This window comes from Trichechus manatus, unplaced genomic scaffold (assembly GCF_000243295.1).
Source record: "Trichechus manatus latirostris isolate Lorelei unplaced genomic scaffold, TriManLat1.0 scaffold00047, whole genome shotgun sequence".
Classification (NCBI taxonomy): Eukaryota; Metazoa; Chordata; class Mammalia; order Sirenia; family Trichechidae; genus Trichechus; species Trichechus manatus.
The window spans coordinates 5,642,919-5,664,583 of record NW_004443983.1 but is presented as its reverse complement, the minus strand read 5'-3'; the positions used below and the strand labels follow the sequence as shown (position 1 = coordinate 5,664,583).

At 40.5% G+C, this 21,665-nt stretch overlaps 1 protein-coding gene across 9 annotated transcripts in view; it reads left to right on the top strand.

Moving 5' to 3' along the window:
• The first annotated feature begins 12,118 nt into the window (after positions 1 to 12,118).
• The window catches only part of COMMD10 (COMM domain containing 10), a 216,060-nt gene continuing 206,513 nt past the window's right edge, over positions 12,119 to 21,665 (top strand). For 6 of the 9 annotated variants that reach the window (XM_023731945.1, XM_023731944.1, XM_023731947.1 and 3 more), the window contains exons 1-2: positions 12,140 to 12,212; positions 13,939 to 14,029. In XM_023731945.1, the coding sequence (XP_023587713.1) occupies positions 12,172 to 12,212; positions 13,939 to 14,029 (132 nt within the window). In that variant the 5' untranslated portion in view covers positions 12,140 to 12,171. Of the gene's footprint in view, positions 12,213 to 12,312; positions 12,544 to 13,938; positions 14,030 to 21,665 lie in introns of those variants that run through there. The other 3 variants (XM_004376972.2, XM_023731948.1, XM_023731949.1) reach the window with 3 other exon arrangements.

The window sequence follows — 21,665 nt, the reverse complement described above, 5'->3', positions numbered from 1 at the left end:
GGAACAAAGTATTTGACTATTACTCTTATTGCAGCATGAAAGTTTTGTGAAGACTCTTGAGTTCTGGAAAAACAGCTATTATGAAAGTACAATACATTTCATATTAGAAGAGTCTCCTTCAGGTCCAGTTATTTTTCAAGGTCCCAATAAAGCTGACTCATTTAACAATGGAGTAAACCAAATATTTAAAAAATGAGCCATTTCTTTATGGACATGCACTATTCCTCTTAGAGTTTATAATTCACAGATTTATATGACCTTAGACATACCATCTAGCTAAATTAACTTTCTAGCTGAGATATTAAATCTTCTTTGTAAAAGGGTATGGGTTATTTTAACTATCTACTGGGTACTGGCACAATACTAGGCATTATGTGGTCCCCAGGGAAGTAAAGGATGGGTTTATGTCTTTAAAACAGTTGGCTAATGATGAAACCAACCATATATGATTAACTAGTAAAAATGATTGCTTCATATTATAAATCCTCTGAAAGTCTAGAGAAGAGGATGATTAGGTGATTTGGCTAGTAGAAAAAGGGGACTGAATCAGATCTTGAAGGTTTGGCACAGGTGTTTCTCCACACAGATGCTATTGGCACTTTGGGTGGACAATTCAGCACTGTGTAAGACTGTTGTGTGCATTCCTTCTTAGTTATATCCCAGTAGTGTTGCCAGAATACTCTAGCAACTAAAACCTTCTACACAATCCCTTCTAGAGAGTCATTGCTTGTGAAAACCCTCAGAAGGGGATACCACAAGGGAGAAACTATAAGACTCTAGACACAGAACTGAGAATGGGCATGGCATGTTATGGGAACAATGCGAATAGTCAGACTGGGTAAAAGAGTCAAACAAATCCTGTGGCTCTAATGAGGCACATTAGGACTCTCTGGCATGTTGGAAGCATCACTTTATCTGACTAATGCTGTGCTGACTCTGATCTTGAAAAAAAAAGTAACTATGCCCATCTGGTCAGTTTCCTAATCTAAAGCTAGCAGTAAAGAGAAGATCTTTTAAATACTGTGTAAATAAAAGGCCATTATTTTGAAGAGATTGAGTTTTTTTCAACTGTAGTATTTATGAATAATTTACTTTGGTCTTTTCTTTCTTGTAACACAAAAAAGCCTTAAGTAAGTTAAAGACTTTATCCTTATGATACTGATTAATGAATTAATATTATTTATAAATTACCATGAGAATGATGTTAATGTTTGGGTCACCCAAAGTATTTTTACTGGTATGTAACTTATTTTAACACCTAATACAAGGAAATCTGGACAAAAGTCTAATTCATTTTGTTTTAATTATGTTTTGAATAATGACTTTACTGTTTTTATAAAAAATAATACATTCTTACAATTGGAAATTGAAGCAATACAGAGAAGAACAAAGTAGAAGATAAAAAATTACAGAAAATCTTACCAACCAGAAATAATACTGTGAGTTTAGTTAAACCTAAATCCAGTAATTTCTCTATATCTAGATACAGATCTATATGTAATATATGTGATACTTAGATATATAGAAATGATTGTACAAAAATGGTTAAGAGAAAGAAAAGAAACTAAAGAAATTACTGAGTTCTTTATTTTTATTACTTTAGATAGACCTTTTTTTTTTAAACAAAGAGATGTTTGGTAAATCCTAAAATATTCCTCTAAGGCAGAAGTCAAAACCTCAAGTGTCTTCAGTAGCCAGTAACGTAATATGATCCATGAAGCAAGTTGAGTATAAGACTACAGATGATAAGTGGCTTGTACTGTTCTCAAAACAAAACCTATTCGATCACTGAGTAGGCAAAATGAACAAGCAAAATACTTCCACAGTCCATGATCCATATTCACACTACAGTTCTCCAGTTTGTTATCCTTGCATGATTAAAAAAAGTTATGAAGCACCTTAAGAGGTTACAGATAATTTATATTTTAAGTGATGTATTTCTTTTAAAAATAGTATTGATTAATTTCCTGCCATGGAAGATGAATAAATTAGTACTCTTCAAACTTTATTCTACCTATTCTGTCCATCTTTTATCAGATCCCTTAATTATATATTAATTTTACATGATCAAACATTATGACATTTATGTTGAATTTCATAAACATAATTTCTATTTTTAATCTTAGTTTTATTTGGCTTTAATGCTAACCATCTGCCAGAGCATCTCCATTCCTGAGTTCTTTGCTTTTATTAATCTCTTGGTTGATTTGTCTTGAACTGTTTTTCCAAAAGAACTTACAAAAACTATGAATGTAGTCATGCTTGAGAAAATTTGACTGTTGCCTTAATAATTAAATAACATATTGGCTAGACATACTATACTTTTCTCTAAACTTTACAGACATGGTTGTGGAGAAATCTGAGTCTTGTTGATTTTTTTTCCTCTTTTAAGTGACTTGTTCTTTGCTTTTTTTCTTAACCTGGATGCCTGAAAATTCTTTCTTTATCCTTAAAGAGTTTAATAATTTTACAAGACTTTGTCCCAGTATCAGTATTCTATATCAGTTCTTCCCAAAAGAAAATTTGCTCTTTTATCAAACTGCAGATCCTGTTTTCCCAATGTTTTAGGGAAACTGCCTTCTGTTATACATTTGCTGAGGTCATCCTTACGGAGGTGGGATGGAACCCCCACCCACCATTTGGTTCAAATGTTGAGATTGATGGCATTATACATGCACCAAGAGGGTATGATAGGTTAGTACTCCATAATGAGGCTTTCTGGGGAAAGCAGGGCAGGCTCCTAAACAGGTCCAAAAAATCACTTGAGAGATCAGACAGGGGCAACTGGCTTGGGGTTTTATGATGGTTAAGGGGTAGAGGTGAGGTGAGGGCTCCCTTACTTGGGCTGGGGCTTGGGTGGTTTGAACTTCCTGCTCTCACCCTAGGAGTTGCCAAAGGAGTTACCTGGGCTTTCTTATCAGTTTGCCCAGATGTGGAGCAGAAGGGGAAGAAGGCGTGGTGGGGCTTGAAAGCTGTCAGCAGTCAAGCATCAAAAATGGAGTCAGACTTTTTATTACAATATTTGAATTTTTTTTCTATTTGTTGGGTTCTTTGTCTTGGGACACAAATTATTCTTGGGTTGGGTTTTCTTTGTCCTCAGTATCTATTTTCTATTTGTCTCTTTCCTTTGCATTCATTATGAATATCCTTCCTCTCTGTCAATAATTCAATTTGCATTTGTATCCAGTCTGTTTCTTGCTATTTCTACCTTATACGTTAGTTAGGAAATGGTGTGATTTTAGTCCTCAATTTCTTCCTTTGGTTTTGCAATGCCTTTTACATCTAATGTTTTTTTCTCAAGTTGTCTTTTAGTTCTTGTTTTACTGAATTGTTTTCTTATTAAGTTCTCTCTTAAGGAGCATTCATGTGGAATTTTCTTGTCTTAATTTATATTTTATTCCAGATTAAACTTTTTATCTTTTTGTTTGTTTGCATGCTGTATACTTCTCTTTCATAGTTATCATGACATTTATTTTGGATCTATTTGTGCTTAATACACTCTGCTATGCCCAGACCTCTATCTTCTCTGATATGTTGTTGTTGTTAGATGCCGTTCAGTCGGTTCCGACTCACAGCGACCCTAGTACAACAGAATGAAACAGTGCCTGGTCTTGCGCCATCCTCACAATCATTGTTATGCTTGAGCTCATTGTTGCAGCCACTGTGTCAATCTACCTCATTGAGGGTCTTCCTCTTTTTCACTGATCCTCTACTTTACCAAGCATGATGTCCTTCTGCAGGGACTGATCCCCCGTGATAACATGTCCAACGTATGTGAGACGAAGTCTTGCCATCCTTGCTTCTAAGGAGCATTCTGGCTGTACTTCTTACAAGATAGCTTTGTTTGTTCTTTTGGTAGTCCACAGTATATTCAATATTCTTCACCAACACCATAATTCAAAGGCACCAATTCATCTTGGGTCTTCCTTATTCATCGTCCAGTTTTTGCATGCATATGAGGTGATTGAAAACATCATGGCTTGGGTCAGGCGCACTTTAGTCCTTAAAGTGACATCTTTGCTTTTTAACACTTTAAAGGGTCTTTTGCAGTAGATTTGCCCAATGCGATGTGTCTTTTGATTTCTTTACTTCTGCTTCCATGGGTGTTGATTGTGGATCCAAGTAAAATTAAATCCTTGACAACTTAAATCTTTTCTCTGTTTATCATGATGTTGCTTATTGGTCCAGTTGTGAGGATTTTTGTTTTCTTTACGTTGAGGTGTAACCCATACTGAAGGCTGTGCTCTTTGATATTCATCAGTAAGTGCTTCAAGTCTTCTTCACTTTCAGCAAGTAAGGTTGTATCATCTGCATAAAGGAGGTTGTTAATGAGTCTTCCTCCAATCCTGATACCTTGTTCTTCTTCATATAGTCCACCTTCTCGGATTATTTGCTCAGCATACAGATTGAGTAAGTATGGTGAAAGGCTACAACCCTGATGCATGCCTTTCCTAATTTTAAACCACACACTACCCCCTTCTTGTGTTCAAACAACTACCTTTTAATCCACGTACAGGTTCCTCATGAGCACAATTAAGTGTTCTGGAATTCCTATTCTTTGCAATGTCATCCATAATTTGTTGTGATCCACACAGTTAAATGCCTTTGCATAGTCAATAAAACACAGGTAAACATCTTTCTGGTATTCTCTGCTTTCAGCCAGGATCCATTTGACATCAGCAATGATTTCCTTCGTTCCATGTCCTCTTCTGAATCTGGCTTGAATTTCTGGCAGTTCCCTGTCAATGTACTGCTGCAGCCGCTTTTGAAGGATCTTCAGCAAAATTTTACACATGTGATATTAAGGATATTTTTTGATAATTTCCACATTTGGTTGGCTCACCTTTCTTTGGAATACACATAAATATGTATCTCTTCTAGCTGGTTGGCCAGATAGTTGTCTTCCAAATTTCTTGGCATAGACCAGTGAGCACTTCCAGTGCTGCATCTGTTTGTTGAAACATCTCAATTTGTGTTCTGTCAATTCCTGGAGCCTTGTTTTTTGCCAGTGCCTTTGGTGCAGTTTGGACTTCTTCCTTCAGTACCATCTGTTCCTGATCACATGCTATCTCCTGAAATGATTGAATGTTGACCAATTCTTTTTGGTACAGTGACTGTGTATTCCTTCCATCTTCTTTTGATGCTTCCTGCATCATTTAGTATTTTCCCTGTGGAATCCTTCAATATTGCAACTTGAGGCTTGAATTTTTTCTTCAGTTCTTTTAGCCTGAAAAATGCTGAGTGTGTTCTTCCTTTTTGGTTTTCTATCTCCAGCTCTTCGCACATGTCATTATACTACTTTACTTCGTCTTCTCAAGCTGCCCTTTGAAATCTTCTGTTCAGCCCTCTGATATAGTGCCAGTGAAGTCCCCTTGACTCCTTTGCCTGTTAATGTGGAATCTGTTTGTCTTTCCATCCAAGATGCCAGCTTGATGGAGCAATGTTTTATTCTAGCTACTTTATTTATTTAATAAAAACTTAAGGGGAAGAATGGGGAGAGCTCACCTGGGGTGGAGGGTAGTTGGTGGATTTGATCTTCACTTTCTTAACTCCTCTTGGTAGGGGCATGTCCCATCCCTGATGGGGGATACTCCCAGGCTTCAGGTCAGCCCTTCATTCATTGTGGAGTCCCAGTGCCTCTGACTCCTCTGAGTCAGCCCTGGTTGTTCACTTCCCTGTTTTGCTCTTTTATATCCACTCATCCAGCCCAAACTCAGCATAGGGAAAAAATTAGGGTGTCTGTGGGTTTCAGCCAGTGTTGACAATGACGGGGTGGGGCTGCTGAGGGAAGGCTGTTTTCACTGGGGCTTTAATGTACCTTTTGCACTGGCTTTTTGCCTCAAGGGGTCTTTTCTTTTTAATTTTCTTTTATCTTCAAATGCTAACTCTCTATTCATCATTTGGGATAATTAGACACAGTTTCATCTTTTCTCCCTTACTACTGCTCTAGCTTTTTCCTCAGCCAGAAAGATGAAAGCAGCGAGCCCCAGAAGTTCCTCCAGCTTCCAGAATCCTGGCCCTCAGGGACTTATATTCCCCAGGGCTTTCCTAATATTTTCCTTTGACCAACCTTTACCTCCCTATTCCACTCCTCTCTAAATTGGAAACTATAAAGAGACGCCTCATGGTTTTGTGGACACCTTTTCCTCACACTGTTTCAGCAGGTTGGGGGCCTCTTTTAGGAGGCAAACAGATGCTTCTCTTTCTTTTCTTGGCAAACACTTTCTCAAATGTGTGATTTTTTTTTTTTTTCCTTCTCTTCTTGTTTGTTTGCTGTTGGTGGGTGGATTTTTTTTTTTTTCTGTTTGCCTCTTTGAATGTTTAATTTTTTTCCCCCCTTTGTTGTTGTCATTGTTGTTATTGGCTGCTGTCAAGCTGACCCCGACTCATGTAATGGTGACCTTACGTACAACAGAATGAAACATTGAGTGGTCCTGTGTCATCCTTGTAATCACCAGCATGTTTGAGTCCATCATTCCCTTTATTAGTCATCAGGTAAAAGGGCAACTGTAATCTTGCTTCACTCTGACATGTGCACATGGGAAGTACCACCTAATTCCTTTTAAACTGTTTACTTATGAAAATCATTGAAGAAATTAAACAGTCTTTCCCACAACCTATGCATAAATATCAGTCCTGTTAATGGCCCAGGCATCTGGGAGGTACAATGGAGAAACCTAGGTGCAAATTAAAATTGAGGGGTGATAATTTGAGATGGTTTTCAACTTTAAGTTTGAGAATAATTAGAAAGGAGTCTATTCATATATCATAAGTATATATTTGCTACATTTTAATAAAAATTACTCTCCCAAGCCTCAATTTGGTTAAGGGTGGATAAGCATAAATATTGTTTTTTATGGGCAGGCGTGGCCTGTGTCCTTGATACTAGTTTTTCTTCAGAACACTGATGCTCTGTTCTAAACTTCTTGCTTCCTTTCTACATCACAGCCTGGTATGCAAATACTCAGAGAATAAATTATGTTCCAGCATTCTTTGTTCTTCGCGTATCTCACATTAAACAAGAATATTCACAGAACCAACTCATAAATGAAAATAGGTAATTTCAAAACTGCATCTCCCTGGGAATTTGGGGAGAATATATGGAACAAATGATTACATGTTTACCATCTCAAAGGGTGTTCTTCGGTTATGCTCCAGTTGAGTCTCTCACACATATGAGACAAGCGCTGACTACAGAGCTAAAAACAAGGTCAGAAACTGTGACTGAGTGATGGTGTGGAGAGAGGGGGCGGTGTGTGTTCAGCATGGTGGTGGGAAGAAGGAAAACTGGGCCAATGGCTTCAGCAAGCCAATGTGACAAACCCAAAAATACGGGTTTTGTATTTTATAGTCCGTCTGGGAGTAGGGCATGGGTAGCAGGTAGTTCCTTAGTCCTCTGCCCTTATTTGACTCTAAACTACCATTTGATAACTGCACCTAGTAGACTATAGATGTTCAGAATGCTAAGGATATCAGCCAGGATAATTAGTCCAACCTGTCCCCAGAACAATCTAGGGTATATAGTAAAATTCTTGCATATACCCCTCCCCTCCCCAATTTGACACTAGATAACAAAAACTTACATAAGTTACAGGTCATTTCAGCGGGACTGGGTGCCTCAGGCTCAGATACTGCTCTGGTGGGTGAGAAGGTGTTCTCCTTCCTCCAATAATAATCACTTCCATTTGGGGCTGGAATGCTTGGGGAGGGCTGCTTGGTTTGTCCAGACTTTACTTAGGAGTAGAGGGCACTTCTGGGAGAAAAAGGCCCAAACCCTGGCTCTGCTTCACTTTATACTAAGATATAAATCATACCCAGCAGGGAGAGGGTGGGTGCAGACCGAGGCTATATTGCAGGAGACCCCAATACGGTCCTTGCGAAGAAACCCACCAAAAGAGAGGAGTTCCAAGAAAAGCGAGTGTTAGCTCCCTGGACACCATGAAGGAGGTCACCAGACCCCACTCCAACCTTTGCTGGGGTGCACTTTGGGAAAACAACTAGGTTTGTGTTTGTGAACTGAAAAGTTACGTCAGTAAAGAGCTGAAGCACTCAGGACCTGTCTTAATTTGCTACTGTTGCTGTAACAAAATATACCACGAGCGATGGCTTTACGGAATAGGAATTTATTTTCTCACAGTTCTGGAGGTTAAATGTCCAAATCAGGGTCTTGGCCATGTTGATTCCTTTTGTGGGCCTTTCTCCTAGCTTTTGTTGTCTGCTGGTAATCCTTGGCATTCCTTTGCTTATAGATGGCTCCTCATATGGTTTTCCCTGAGTGTGTGTCCTTGTCTATTCTGCTCTTTTTATCAGATGTCATTCAGAAATGATTAGGTTTAGGACCCACCCTACTCTGGTATGACCTCATTAACATAACATAACAAAACCCCTATTTCCAAACAGGTTCCTATTTACAGGTATAGAGGTTATGACTTCCATTTCTTTATTTTTTGGGGGTGAGGAGGACACAATTCAATCCATAACAAGGCCCAAGCAACTCCAGTTTTGAGATTCTACTAAAGGACCATAACTGTCTCCAAGTTATGTACCTCTCTAGATGTACTCCACCTCACTTGTCTTCCAGGCTTCACGTTGCTCTGCTTTCAAGATAAAGCGGCCACTGGGGGCTCTGAACTGATATTATGGTCTTAAAGCCCCTGCCACTTGCTTACTTGCTGTTGTCATTGTCTGGGGGGCTGGGGGAAGGGTAAGAGCAGGTCTGGGGCTATGGGCTCTCCTCCCCTACAGCTCCAGGGCACAGTTCCTACTCTACCACCCATCGGTTCTCTGGATTCCCTGGTGGTTGCCTGGAGGTGCCAGGCAACATACCGCAGAAATGCAGCCAAGACAATGCACCATAGGGAAAATTTGACCAGTAAGAGAGAGAAGATTGGAAAGAATCTGTAGACAAATTTCTTGTCCCCACTCCCACCTCCAGGCTATTCTAAGACAGAGTGGTTCTAAATAGTCTCTCTGGAAACACCCACAGTACTAAGCAACAAGCTGGATTTTGAAACTATAACCAGTTAGATAATATGCCACCTTGTGTTTGCTTCCCTCTTACCCTTCCTCACTTCCTTTTTGCCCCCACTCCTGCTTCTCTGCAATCACAGCCTTCAGTGGAGCAATAGCAGGTAACTCAGGTTATGTTTTCTAGAGAACCCTTACATTCTGCTAAGACAGAATGTAGAAAATGTGGAATTGGTGAAAGTCTGCAAGGAAGGCAAGGATCTGGAAGGAACTTTGGGGGCCTCAGCAAGACTTAGTAGCCATAACAAATCAGGGACAGCATATCTGGGCTTGGATCCATCAAAAAGATGGGTTTACACGTTTTAGGGTAAAAGATGGTTATGGAATTCTGCCTGCAGGGATATATTTCCTGTTCTCTAGATGCGGCAACAGTTAAGACAACTACAAGGACTTTTTCATGGACATATATTCATATATTCCAGCGACCACAGAAATATTTTAGATGAAGGTCTCATTTGAGGGGTGAAATTATTCATTCATCAATTCTTTATAGCAACAAGTAGTAATAAGAAGTAGTTCCCCAGCAGTGAAAATGAAAAGAATCAGAGTGAGAGGCCTCTGTGTCCACTGGAGACTTCCTTTTGCTAAAACTTTGGAGGGTCTGTGCTTTTTTTTTTTTTTAAAGGAGTGGTTTTCATGCATGTATGCATTAAGTTTTTTAATTCTCACTACAACTTAGAGGAGCAGGCATTATTCTCATGCCCATTTTACAGACCAGAAACAGGAGGCTTAGTGAGGTTAAGAGCTTTGTCCAAAGTTACAAAGATTCAGGACTTAAAGCACCCCTGTGCTCTTTTGCTCAAAATCCCAGCTAAGTCGTTAAAGGCAACAGAGGAAGAAAACTTTAGCAGAGGTTTGAACCAGTTTTGCTGGTTAGTGGCTCCAATTCAGGCACTGTATCAAGACGAAAGGGAAAGTATTGAGAAATGGAGACAAATGGGACCCTCTTTAAATTGTGCCAAGTAAGGTAATCTGTGTTTGGATCAAAGACCTGTAATTTATGTAGATTCACATGCATCTTTTCAAATACCACATAAATCGGGGAGTGTGTGGAGTGTTGTGGAACTAAATGCATTTGTGTGTGTTCAACACACTGTATAATTGATTCAGTTATCCACGCAGGGATTATTCAGTTTTAATTTGCAGTCTGGCTTCTCCTTTCAGTTAGAATGTTTTGGGGCCGGTCTAGGAATGCCAACTAATTTAAATAATAATTTAAGTAAAACATAATTAGGAAGGAAAATTAAATTCAATCTTTTGCCAACTCCTGAAGATTCTACTGCTGAAATGTAACTCTAATCCTCCACTATTCTGTAATTCCCCAGTGCCTTTTCACTACTACAGGATTGTATTGCTTTCCATAGATTACTGCAATAGGTTCCTATCTAGCTTTCCTGCTTACCTCCTTCCAGTCCAATCATCATTCTGCTGACAGTAATCTTCAAAAAACAGCCCTCGTTATAAAATTTCTTTGCTTGAAAACATTTACTTGTTCTCCATTTCTCACCACATTAAGTGCACATGCCACAGGCCATCATTCAAGGCTTCTTCTAGCCTTATTTCCTGACTGCTCTCTGAACGCCATTCAAAAGGCTCTGCACACCCCAGCCTTTGCCCACTTTCCTCCCTCACCCTGAAACGCGTCCTGTCACCCTCATCTCTACAGGCCCACTGCACATACCACCTGCTCCAGGAAGGCTTTCCTGATTCTACCTCCCAGCGATGCCCATCATTGCTCCCACCTCTGAATCGCTTTAATGTACTAGATGCTTTTCTCTAGGTGGACCAAACAGGTTTGGTTTTGGTTTTGGTTGTTTCTCCTATGCTCCTGGGAGATACCTTAATGACAGTCTCTCCCAAGAGGCGTAACAAATACTTGTCTATTCAAAGTGCTGGCAAACCCCAAAGGTAGGGATTTTGGTTTTCTGTATCCCCGCACCCACCATATACCTGGCACACAGTAGATGCTTAGGCAATGGTGAATGATAAATGTACATACTGCAAGCCCCAGGTGATGCCCTGCAGAGCTCTGGGGATGCAGACATAACAAGAATTGACTGCACATTGCCTGGATGGAGCTGGTGGCACTGTCTTCCCTGCTGGCCAAGGCAGGGCACTCTCTGGCCATGCTGGGGGAAGCACCACCTGCCTTCCTACCACCTGCCTCTCAGCAACTGTGTGTGTGAGGGGTGCTTTCTTAAACTTCCTCTGTTCTCTATTAAAGGAGTTTCCGGGTCTCTGGTGGTGGTAAATGGTTAACATGCTCAGCTGCTAACTGAAAGGTTGGAGGTTCAAATCCACCCAGAGGTGTCTCAGAAGAAAGGCTTGGCAATCTGCTTCAGAAAAACCAGCCATTGAAAACTGTGGAGCACGGTTTTACTCTGATACATATGGGGTCGCCATGAGTCAGAGTTGACTCAGCAACAACTCCTTTTTAAAATTCCCTGTTAAAAATATATATGTATATATTTATTATATGCACATAGATACCGACATAGACATTTATATAAACATAAACACATTCATGTATGTATATACAGAGCCCTGGTGGCACAGTGGTTAAGCTTTTCGCTACTAACCAAAAGGTAGGCAGTTTAAATTCACCCAGCCACTCCTTGGAAACCTTATGGGGCAGTTCTATTCTGTCCTATAGGGTCGCTATGAGTCAGAATCGACTCCACGGCAACGGGTTTTTTTGGTTTATAGTTGTAAGAAGCCCTGGTGACACAACGGTTAACCACTTGGCTGCTCACCAAAAGGAACCCACCCAGTGGCTCTGTGGGAGAAAGACCTGGCAATATGCTTCTGTAAAGATTATAGCCAAGAAAATCTTACGGGGCAGTTCACACGGGGTTGCTTTGAGTCAGAATCGAGTTGACTGCACCCAACAAAAACAACATATAATTATAACTAGTTGTAGTTACAAAGCCTTAACTGAGACACCGTTGGAGTGGCGGAGAGTACGCTGGTGACGCCCCCTCGCCTCTCCCGGACAGCAGGACAGGACTCGGGAGGTCGGGCCCCCAGAGCCTGAGGCCAAGCGGCCGCTGTGTGGCTTGAGCCTTCTGGCTTCCCGTCGGCCGAGGCCGCCATTGGCTCGGCTCCGCCAGCTGACAGGCGGCGGCGGGCAAGTAAGCTGGGAGGATGGCGACGTCCGCTGCGCTGATCCTGCGGGAGACCCCCAGGTAGCTGCCTGCCCGGGCACTTGCGGTAGCACTTGCAGGGCGGCGCTAACAGAACTGGCGCACGGATTCCCTTGCTGTCTGACGTCTTGGCGTCGAGCGAGTCGGGGTCGGGAGGGGTGGTCGCGCGGCTGCAGAGCGCCTAACCCGGGCCCCGCAGACCCAGGCGGAGGGCGTGGGCGCCTCCGACTTCGCGTCAGCTGGCCTCTGTGGCGTTCACGGTGCGCCGGGCAGCTGAGGTCTGTATGAAAGTGTGGTCTGTGTTTTTGGTCTCAGAGTGTGCGATCAGACGTCCCCAGACGCTACATTGAGTAACGTTGAATTACGTGGAAAGGTATTCTATTTCGTTTTCAGTTTTCTTTCAGATCTGATTTTGAGAACCAGCTCACATGGGTGCCAGAGGGTCTTGAATACTTAACATCCACTTTATATCAAAATAGAATAGGCTACAGGCCAGGAGTTTTCAGCTGGTAAGAGTTATCTAGGCAGATTTTGGTAACATTGCTTTTGTTTATTTCGGGTCATTTTCTACGTATGGTAGGTAATATTGGCCATCCACGGTGGTGATTAAAAAGTTCCCTTGTAAAATAAAATTAAGTAAAAATGAACTCAACTTAATGAAAAACACCTGTTGCCATCGAGTCACTTCTGACTCATAGCAACCCTATAGGACCAGGTAGAACTGCCCCATAGGGTTTCCAAGACTGTAACTCTTTACGGAAGCCGACTGTCACATCTTTCTCCCGAGTGGCGGCTGGTGGGTTCGAACCTCAGACCTTTTGGTTAGCACTCAATCGCCAGGGCTTCTTCTTAATGAAAAATAAATAATAATGTAGGTGGTGTGTGGCTATGGAACAAATACCAAAGTATGTGGACAGATAACTAAGTTGGGAAATAACTTCTTTGTGTCCGGATTGGGCAGGAATCTTCCAGAAGAAGAGAATTGTCATTTTAAAGTTTTTCGTTCTTTCTGGACTCCTTGAGAAACCCTGGTGGCTAGTGGTTAGGAGCTCAGGCTGCTAAGCGAAAGGTCGGGGATTCGAATCCACCAAGTGCTTCGTGGAAACTCTTATGGGGCAGTTCTGCTCTGTCCTGTAGGGTCGCTATGAGTTGGAATCGACTGGACTCGTCCGCAACGGGTTTGGGTTTTTTTTTTTTGGACTCCTTGAGTTCTGACCCATGTCCTGGGTACCACACACTGTATCAGTAAACCATATCCTGTATGGTGCAGTAGAATTGTTCTTATTACATAATTTAAAGTTGATTTTAACAATTGAAGCAGGATTTTAAAACAACTGTGCACTTAGTGACCCCAAATGAATTTGTATGTAGTTTTTTTGTTTTTTTAGATTCCGTCAATTTGCCATGCAGTATTCTTTTTCTTTATGTTTTTAGTGTCATTGCCCTCATCGCTGCACCTGTCCTGTGCCTTCCAGATTTCCATTTTGGGTTAAGTGGACACATAACTGCCCACTGGTCAATTAACACCATTGCACACAGAGTGCAAGATTTCATTAGTACTTTGCTTTTCTCAAAACAAAGAGAAAAGTTGCCAAATCGACCTTTTCAACAGAAGTACCTTTTGGGGACATCTTTTTTGGAAATGTTCAAGATTGCCTTGCCTCCTTTGCTGTCAGAGTTATCGAAATGAAAACTGATGGACAACTATAGCAAGTACAGTTCAACTTGGAAAACTCATTTTAAAACTTTGTTTTATGAATTTATTTAGCATGAAAAAAGCAGTGTCACTGATAAATGCAATGGATATAGGAAGATTTCCACGGTTGCTCACCCGAATTCTTCAAAAACTTCACCTGAAGGTTTGTACTTTTGTATTTGTATAGCTTGTAATGCTTCCTTCTAATTCCACTGAAACTCTGTGTTTCTACTTGGGGAACTTTTTGTGAAGTGTAGTACTCCCTAATGTGTTCTCTGGAACTCTAAGTCTGTGGAAGATTTGATAATGTTCTAGGGTCAAAAAGTTTGGGAAACTCTGTCTTAAGTAAAATTAGTGTTTTTTTTTTTTTTAAATAGAACTTTTAAGAGTATTTTATATGCGGTTGTTTGTAGTGGAGCCCTGGTGGCACAGTGGTTAAGAGCTACGGCTGCTAGCCGAAAGATGGGCAGTTCAAACCCACCAGCCGTTCCTTGGAAACCCTGGGGGTAGTTCTACTCTGTCCTGTAGGGTCCCTATGTGTCAGAATCGACTTGATGGCATAGGGTTTTGGTTTAGTGTTTGTAGCGAATATTTAAAAGTGAATACAGTGTGCAACATTTTCCAAATGTGTTTTACCCTGGAACTGTTTTGTCATGGAATATATTTTGGGACTAATGTTCTGTGGAATATGCTTTGGGAAAATTCTGCTTTCATGGTTTTATTCTTCCTCTTAAAAATAATTCTGTGGTATTTGTTATCAACCAGTATTTAATTTTTCACTTAAATTTGTTTCTCTTCCACTTTCATTTCAAATGTGTGGTTTTGGACATGTTGCTGTTTAGTAATTCACTGGTCAGCCATCCAAGTTAATTTTATCAGGTTATGAAAATTTAATTTGATCCAGCACATGTTTACAGAGCACCCACTAACTGCTCTGTATGGTACCAGGCGTCACCATCCAATAAGAGCCAGATTCCTCCTCTTTCCTCTACTTTTTCCTGGCCAGGAGTCGGTCTCAGAGCTCTGCCACTTCTCTCTCTCTGAAGTGTCTCTTAAATTAAGTTCTACTCGCGATTGTAGTTCAGATCCTCGTTATATCTGCAGTAATTACCTTTAAACTGGTATCCCTGCCTGTTGTCCTCTCCTTTTCTATCACTTCTTCATAATAGTATTCTGGTTATCTTTCTAAATATTTTTTTCCTAAAAAAAAGGGTTGCTCATATCTATATGGTGTTCAGAAGCTATTAGTGAGTATCCACTGATCCATGGGAAAAAGTTCCAACTCCTTAATATTGTATATGTTGTTGTGTGCCTTCGGAAGTAGATTGCTAGGTCTTTCTTCTGCAGAGCCTTTTGCCAGCCTTTTGGTTATCAGCCCAGTGCTTAACCATTGCACCACCAGGGTTCCTAATATTGTGTATAATACCCACTATAATATGACCACAACCTGCACTCTTCACACTTTGTCAGTGCTCCAGTCACACTGGATTGTGCTCTTTTACTAGAATGTGCCAGGAACTCTTTTGACTCTCCTCGTGCTTATGCTCTCTCTGTTACCTGCAAATGTCTTTCTTCCCTTTGCCGAGAAAACTGCAGTTAGTCCCTGACTTATGACGGGGTTCTGTTCCAACAACTCCATTGTAGGTCAGTTCTGATGTAAGTTGGATACCTCATTTTGTCTATTTTTTCCTATAAATAATAGTTTAGAACTGACATATCTTGCTGTGAATTGAGCTTTTTTATCCTATAGTGATCCTCTCTATCTCTAATAATCTGTTAATCTGTTTTATCTGTTATTAATATAGCTACACTAGCTTTCTTTTTTAAGGAGCCCTGGTGGTATAGTGGTTAAGCACTCGGCTGCTAACTATAAGGTCAGTGGTTTGAACCCGCCAGCTGCTTCACAGGAGACAGATGTGGTAGTCTGCTTCTGTAAAGATTATCTATTGCCCTCAAGTCAGTTCCGCCTCATAGCTACCTATAGGACAGGGTAGAACTGACCCATAGAGTTTCCTAGGCTGTAATCTTTAGGGGAGCAGATCGCCAAGTCTTTTCTCCTGTGGAGTGGCTGGTGGGTTCAAATCGACAACCTTTCAGGTATGGTTAGCATCTGAGTGCTTTAACTACTGCACCACCAAGACTCCTTACCCATTACACTAGGCCTTAGGGAAGAGACAAATGATAGTATAAAATAATACATAAATCAGTCCACAAGTGAATGATGCAGGCAATAGGTACAGAAGCTCTGTCTGATTTCTTGAGCTGGTGACTGTCTTCTTAAATATGTAAAACAATAGGGGACAGAAAACTCTCATATCTGTCTTTTGCTTTTCATACTGAGGGAGGATGGAGCATTTGCAGGGAAAATTGTGATGTGTAATTTGTCTTTGACCCTCTCAGTCACCTCTGGAGTTGAGAATAAGTTGCTGTCTACCTTAGAGTAACTGAGTGGCCAAAGCAGTCTACGGAGGTGCTTGAATACTGTGCCATTGGAGGCAGGGGAGTGGAGATGAGAAGGTATGGCGGTTGAGAGTTGAAGCAATTAAGGACAGAAACATTTGTGTGTGAATATTTGCCTACTAAGAAAGCACGTAAAGAAAGGTATAAATTTTTTTTGGACAGCTTCAAGTCATATTTTTCCAGAGAGCCTCCTATTGTGATATGGGCTCTTATCAAGTAAAGTTTGCAGAGAATATCAGGACTTGCCAGCTTTCTGCTTTGCACTTTAAGTCTGTCAGGCTAGCTTTTGCCTTGGGATAAGCAGACCCTTAGGACACTGAAGCTTGATACAGGCAAATTGGGGAAGAGGTTTAGGAATTTGGTTGCATTCTAAATGTTATCATCTTGGCACCTTGATTTGAAGGCAGAGGAAATCTGCTTATGGGCAGAGGATATGTGTTATTGTCCTGACTAGTTCCTGGGGATCACTAGTAGGAATAAACATGGGGGAAACTAAGATAGCTTAGGTATAGAATATGGGCATGCCTGAGCACGGTCTAAACCAAAAACCTAACCTATTGCCGTTGAGTTGATTCCAACTCATAGTGACCCTATAGGACAGAGTAGAACTACCTCACAGGGTTTCCAGGGAGCAGCTGGTGGATTCGAACTGCTGACCTTTTAGTTAGCAGCGGAGTTCTCAACCACTGCTAGGGGTCTGGGAATCCCCTTTTAACAGACCATCTTCTTGGCCCATCCCAGCATATAGAAATGCATGGGGATTTTTTTTTTTTTTTTTATTGTTACACTGCACAGAGGATGCTATTGACATTTAATGCCCAGGGACTTTAAATGTCTTAGAGTGTGCAGGACAGTCCAGCACAAAGAATCATCCTGTACAACATGCTAATAGGGTCTGCATCAGGAAACACTGAGTGAAGTCAGACTAATTTCCATAGCTGGGAACTTAGAAACAAACATTTATGGTCTCTGAGCTTCAAAAATAGTTTTCACAACTCATGCAATAAATAAAACTCATGTACTTTGCTCCATAGGAGAGACTCTCAGGCCTTCACCCAAAGCCCGTTTATGTAACTATGTTGCATGTCCAGTTGTAAGAGGTCCAGCTGTCTGGGTTCCTGGCCACGGTACACTAGAAACAGCAAACTGGTCGATGAAGTTGCCACTATAGTGGGAGATGTAGGCGGTTTCAAGGAATGACTGCTGATCAAGGAATGAAATGGAAGAATTATGAAAATCAGACATAGAAAATATAAAAGCACAGAAGCCTGAGGTTTTTCTTACTGGAGTGAAAAATCATCAATATATCTCAGCAGTTCTTTGGAATACTGTAACACAGAACTTTGATATTCATAACCATTACTGGAGTTATCAGTGGAAATTAGTTTAATCCAATATACTTTGTTGACCGAAGTCCAGGGAAGTCCATACATTTTAGAAAGATTTCTTCGTAAGTTAGAATAAACATTCCTTTATCTGACAGATTCACTTGTGAGTAATACTATATTCCCTAATTATGACAGATAAAGAAGTCTCATTATATTGATATAAAGGACAATCACAGTTGTAAATCCCAGCACATAGAAATGCATGGGGATTTTTTGGTTAATACAATGCGTGGAAGGTCCTGCTGACATTTAACGTCCAGGGACTTTAAATGTCTCGGAACGTGCAGGACAGTCCTGTAAAAGGAGAATTGACCTCACCTATATGCGCAAAAAAGAAAAGGGTAGTTAATTTCTGAAAATGTGTTTATTTTGTAGTTAATATAAGATGAGGAGCCCTGGTGGTGCGGTGGTTAAAGCACTCGGCTGCTAACCAAAAGTCTGAGGTTTGAACCTACCAGCCACTCTGTGGGAGAAAGATGTGGCAATCTGCTTCCATAAAGATTACAGCCTTGGGGCCTTATGGGGCCTTACTTGGTCCTGTAGGGCCCCTACGAGTCAGAATCCACTTGACGGCAATGGCTTTTGATTTGGTGTATGGCCAGAAAAGAAAAGGGTTGTTAATCTCTGAAAATGTGTTTATTCTGTAGCTAATGTAAGATAAAGACTTCTTCCCAAATAGGTTTATTGGGTTAGAATGGTTTATACACAGTTTAAATTATATTGTATGTAGAGTACTGGTATCATGTGTTCTTTTATTGTGGTGTGTGTGTACATAACGTGAGTTAGAGTTTGGACTCTGGACCCCAGGTCTCTCTGTCTCTAAATCCATGCTGTGAGTTTTTGTATCTAATTGCCTTCATAATTATTTAGATAATATACCATCATCATAGAGCAGAAGACCTCTATCACTTTCTAAGGAATGTGACCTAATTTCAATTATATGTGGAATTGAGATTAATTCCCTAATCATGCATTTTGAGAAAATGAATTTATCCTCAAAAATAAGTTGGAAGAATGGATTTTTAATGTGCTTTTTTTGTGACCTTAAAGTTCAAAATACTTAGAGTGCTTAAATAAAGAATTTAATAACATTTTACATTTCACAAATATTTTATGTCTAAGTTTTTGTTTTAAAAAAATTAAACAACATAGACAAACTGACGTGCCCTCTTTGTTGACTTCTGCCTCCTCTCCTCACTCCACCCCCATTTTAGTTCCTTCCTGTGTTAGTTATCTATTGCTGGATTATAAATTATCTCAAAACTTAGCAGCTTAAAACAACAATAAATGTTTATTATCTTTCATAGTTTCTGTGGGTCAAGAATTCAAGAGTGGCTTGGTGGCGGTTTCTTTTAAAGCTGCTGTCAGATGTTGGTTCGGCCTGCTATCATCTGAGTTTGGAGTTGGAGATTTCCTTCCAAGATGGCTAGCTGGTGCTGGCTGTTGGTTGGAGGGCTCAGTTCCTGTTCACAGGGGCCTCTTCTCAAGACATGGCTTTTTCCAGAGCAAGTGATCCAAGAGAATGAGAATCATGTGGCTGCTGTTCTTTTTATGACTTAGCTTTGGATATCACACAGCATCACTTTTGCAGTATTCCATTTGTTAGAAATCAGTCACTGAGTCTGGTTCGCATTCAAGGGAAACGAAATTGGGCTACATCTTTTGAAGGAAGGAGTTTGTGAACATAATAAAACCACTGTACCTCCTCAGAGATAACCCTTGTTATCAGTTTGGCATGTATCCTTCTGTATCATTTCTCATGCATCAATACAGATGTGCATGCAATATACATATAAACGTACAGTCTTTTGTTTATGTGTTTTTATATAAGTAGCATCATACTGTGTATCTTGTCCTGCTACTTACATTTTTCACTTATTACTGTTATCAGAGATCTTTCCATGTCAGTCCATATAGAGCTTATTCTTTGTAAGTGCTGTTTTTCCATCCTACCTGTGTGTGTATGTTTATGGCATATGCTGTTTAAATTTATAGAAAAAATACCATCTACTTTCCATTTTTAAACTTGAGTTTCCTGGACACTTTCTCTCTGTTTAGGGGATGAATAAAGAAGAATATGTCTCTTTTCCCAGATAACTGTGGGTTGCTTTTGGTCGATAGAGAGAAGTTAAACTGCCGCTGTTTGGAAGCAAATAGAGGGATTTAAATTTAACGTTTCCACACTAAACATTGTCATAGTTGGAGCAAGTTATTTATTTATTTATTTATGTTTTGGCTTAAACAACACAAATATATTATCTTACAGTTCTGGAAGTCTGACATGGGTCTCGCTAAGCTATCCTCAAGTTGTTGGCAGGGCTGTTTTCCCTTCTGGAGGCTCCAGAGCAGGATATGTTTCCTTGCTCATTTATTCGGGTTGTTGGCAGAACTAAGTTTCTTGTAGTTGTAAAAGTGAGATTTCTGTTTCCTTGCTGAATGTCAGTTGAGGCCCATACCCAGCTTCTAGAGTCCCCCTGAATTGCTTGGCTTGTGGCCTCATTCCTCCAACTTCAGAGCCAGAAATAGTGGGTTCAGTCCTTCTCATGCTTTGAATAGCTCCTATTTCTTGTTCCATCTTATGTCTCTGACCCTCTTCTCCCCTTTTTAAAAAATTTTATTTTGCTTTAGGTGAAAGTTTACAACACAAATTCCTTTTTCATTTAAAAATTTATACACAGATTGTTTTTGACATTGGTTGCAGTCCCCACAATATGTCAGCGTTCTCCCTCTTTCCACCCTGTGTTCCCCCATGTCCACTCATCCAGTTTTCCTGTGCTTTCCTGCTTTCTCATCTTTGCTTTTGGGTGGGTATTGCCCATTTGGTTTCATGTACTTGACTGAACTAAGAAGCATGTCCCTCACATGTGTTATTGTTTGTTTTATAGGCCTGTCTAATCTTTGGCTGAAAGGTGGACTTAAGGAGTGACTTCATTTCTGAGTCAGCAGGGTGTCTGGTGGCCATAGTCTCGGAGGTTCCTCCAGTCTCGGTCAGACCAGTAAGTCTGGTCTTTTTTTGTGAATTTGAATTTTGTTCTACATTTTTCTCCCGCTCTGCCTGGGGCCCTCTATTGTGATCCCTATCAGAGCAGTAGGTGGTTGTGGCCAGGTATCATCTAGTTCTTGTGGGCTCAGGCTGGTGGAGGCTGTGGTTCATGTGGTCCATTAGTCCTTTGGACTAATATTTTCCTTTTGTCTTGATTTTTTTTCATTCTCCTTTGCTTTGGATGGGATAGGACCAATAGATGTGTCTTAGATGGCTGCTGGCAAGCTTTTAAGATCCCAGACACTGCTCACCAAAGTAGAACGTAGAACATTTTTTTATGAACTGTTTTATGCCACTTGACCTAGGTGTCTCCTGAAACTATGGTCCCCAGCCCTCAGCTCCAGTAACTCAGTCCCTCAAGGTGTTTGGATGTGTTTTGGAAGCTTCTATGTCTTTGCCTTGATCAGGTTGTGCTGACTTCCCGTGTATTATGTATTGTCTTTCCCTTCACCAAAATTAACACTTGTCTGTTATCTAGTTAATGATTGCCCTCCCCTGTCTCCTAACCATCGAAATTTGTTTTTTTCTGTGTATAAATCTTTTCTTGGGTTTTTGTAATAGTTGTCCCGTACAGTATTTGCCCTTTTGTGATTGACTTATTTCACTCATATAGCGCCCTTCAGATCATCTGTGTTGTGAGATGTTTTGCCTATTCATCATTGTTCTTTATTGTTGTGTAGTATTCCATTGTGTTTATGTATCATAATTTATTTATCCCTTCATCTGTTGATGGATACTTAGGTTGTTTCAATCTTTTTGCTGTTGTGAATAACACTGCAGTGAACATGGGTGTGCATATGTCTATTCGTGTGACAGCTCTGATTTTCTAGGACATATTCCTAGGAGTGGAATTGCTGGATCATATGTAGGACATATTCCTAGGAGTGGAATTGCTGGATCATATGTAG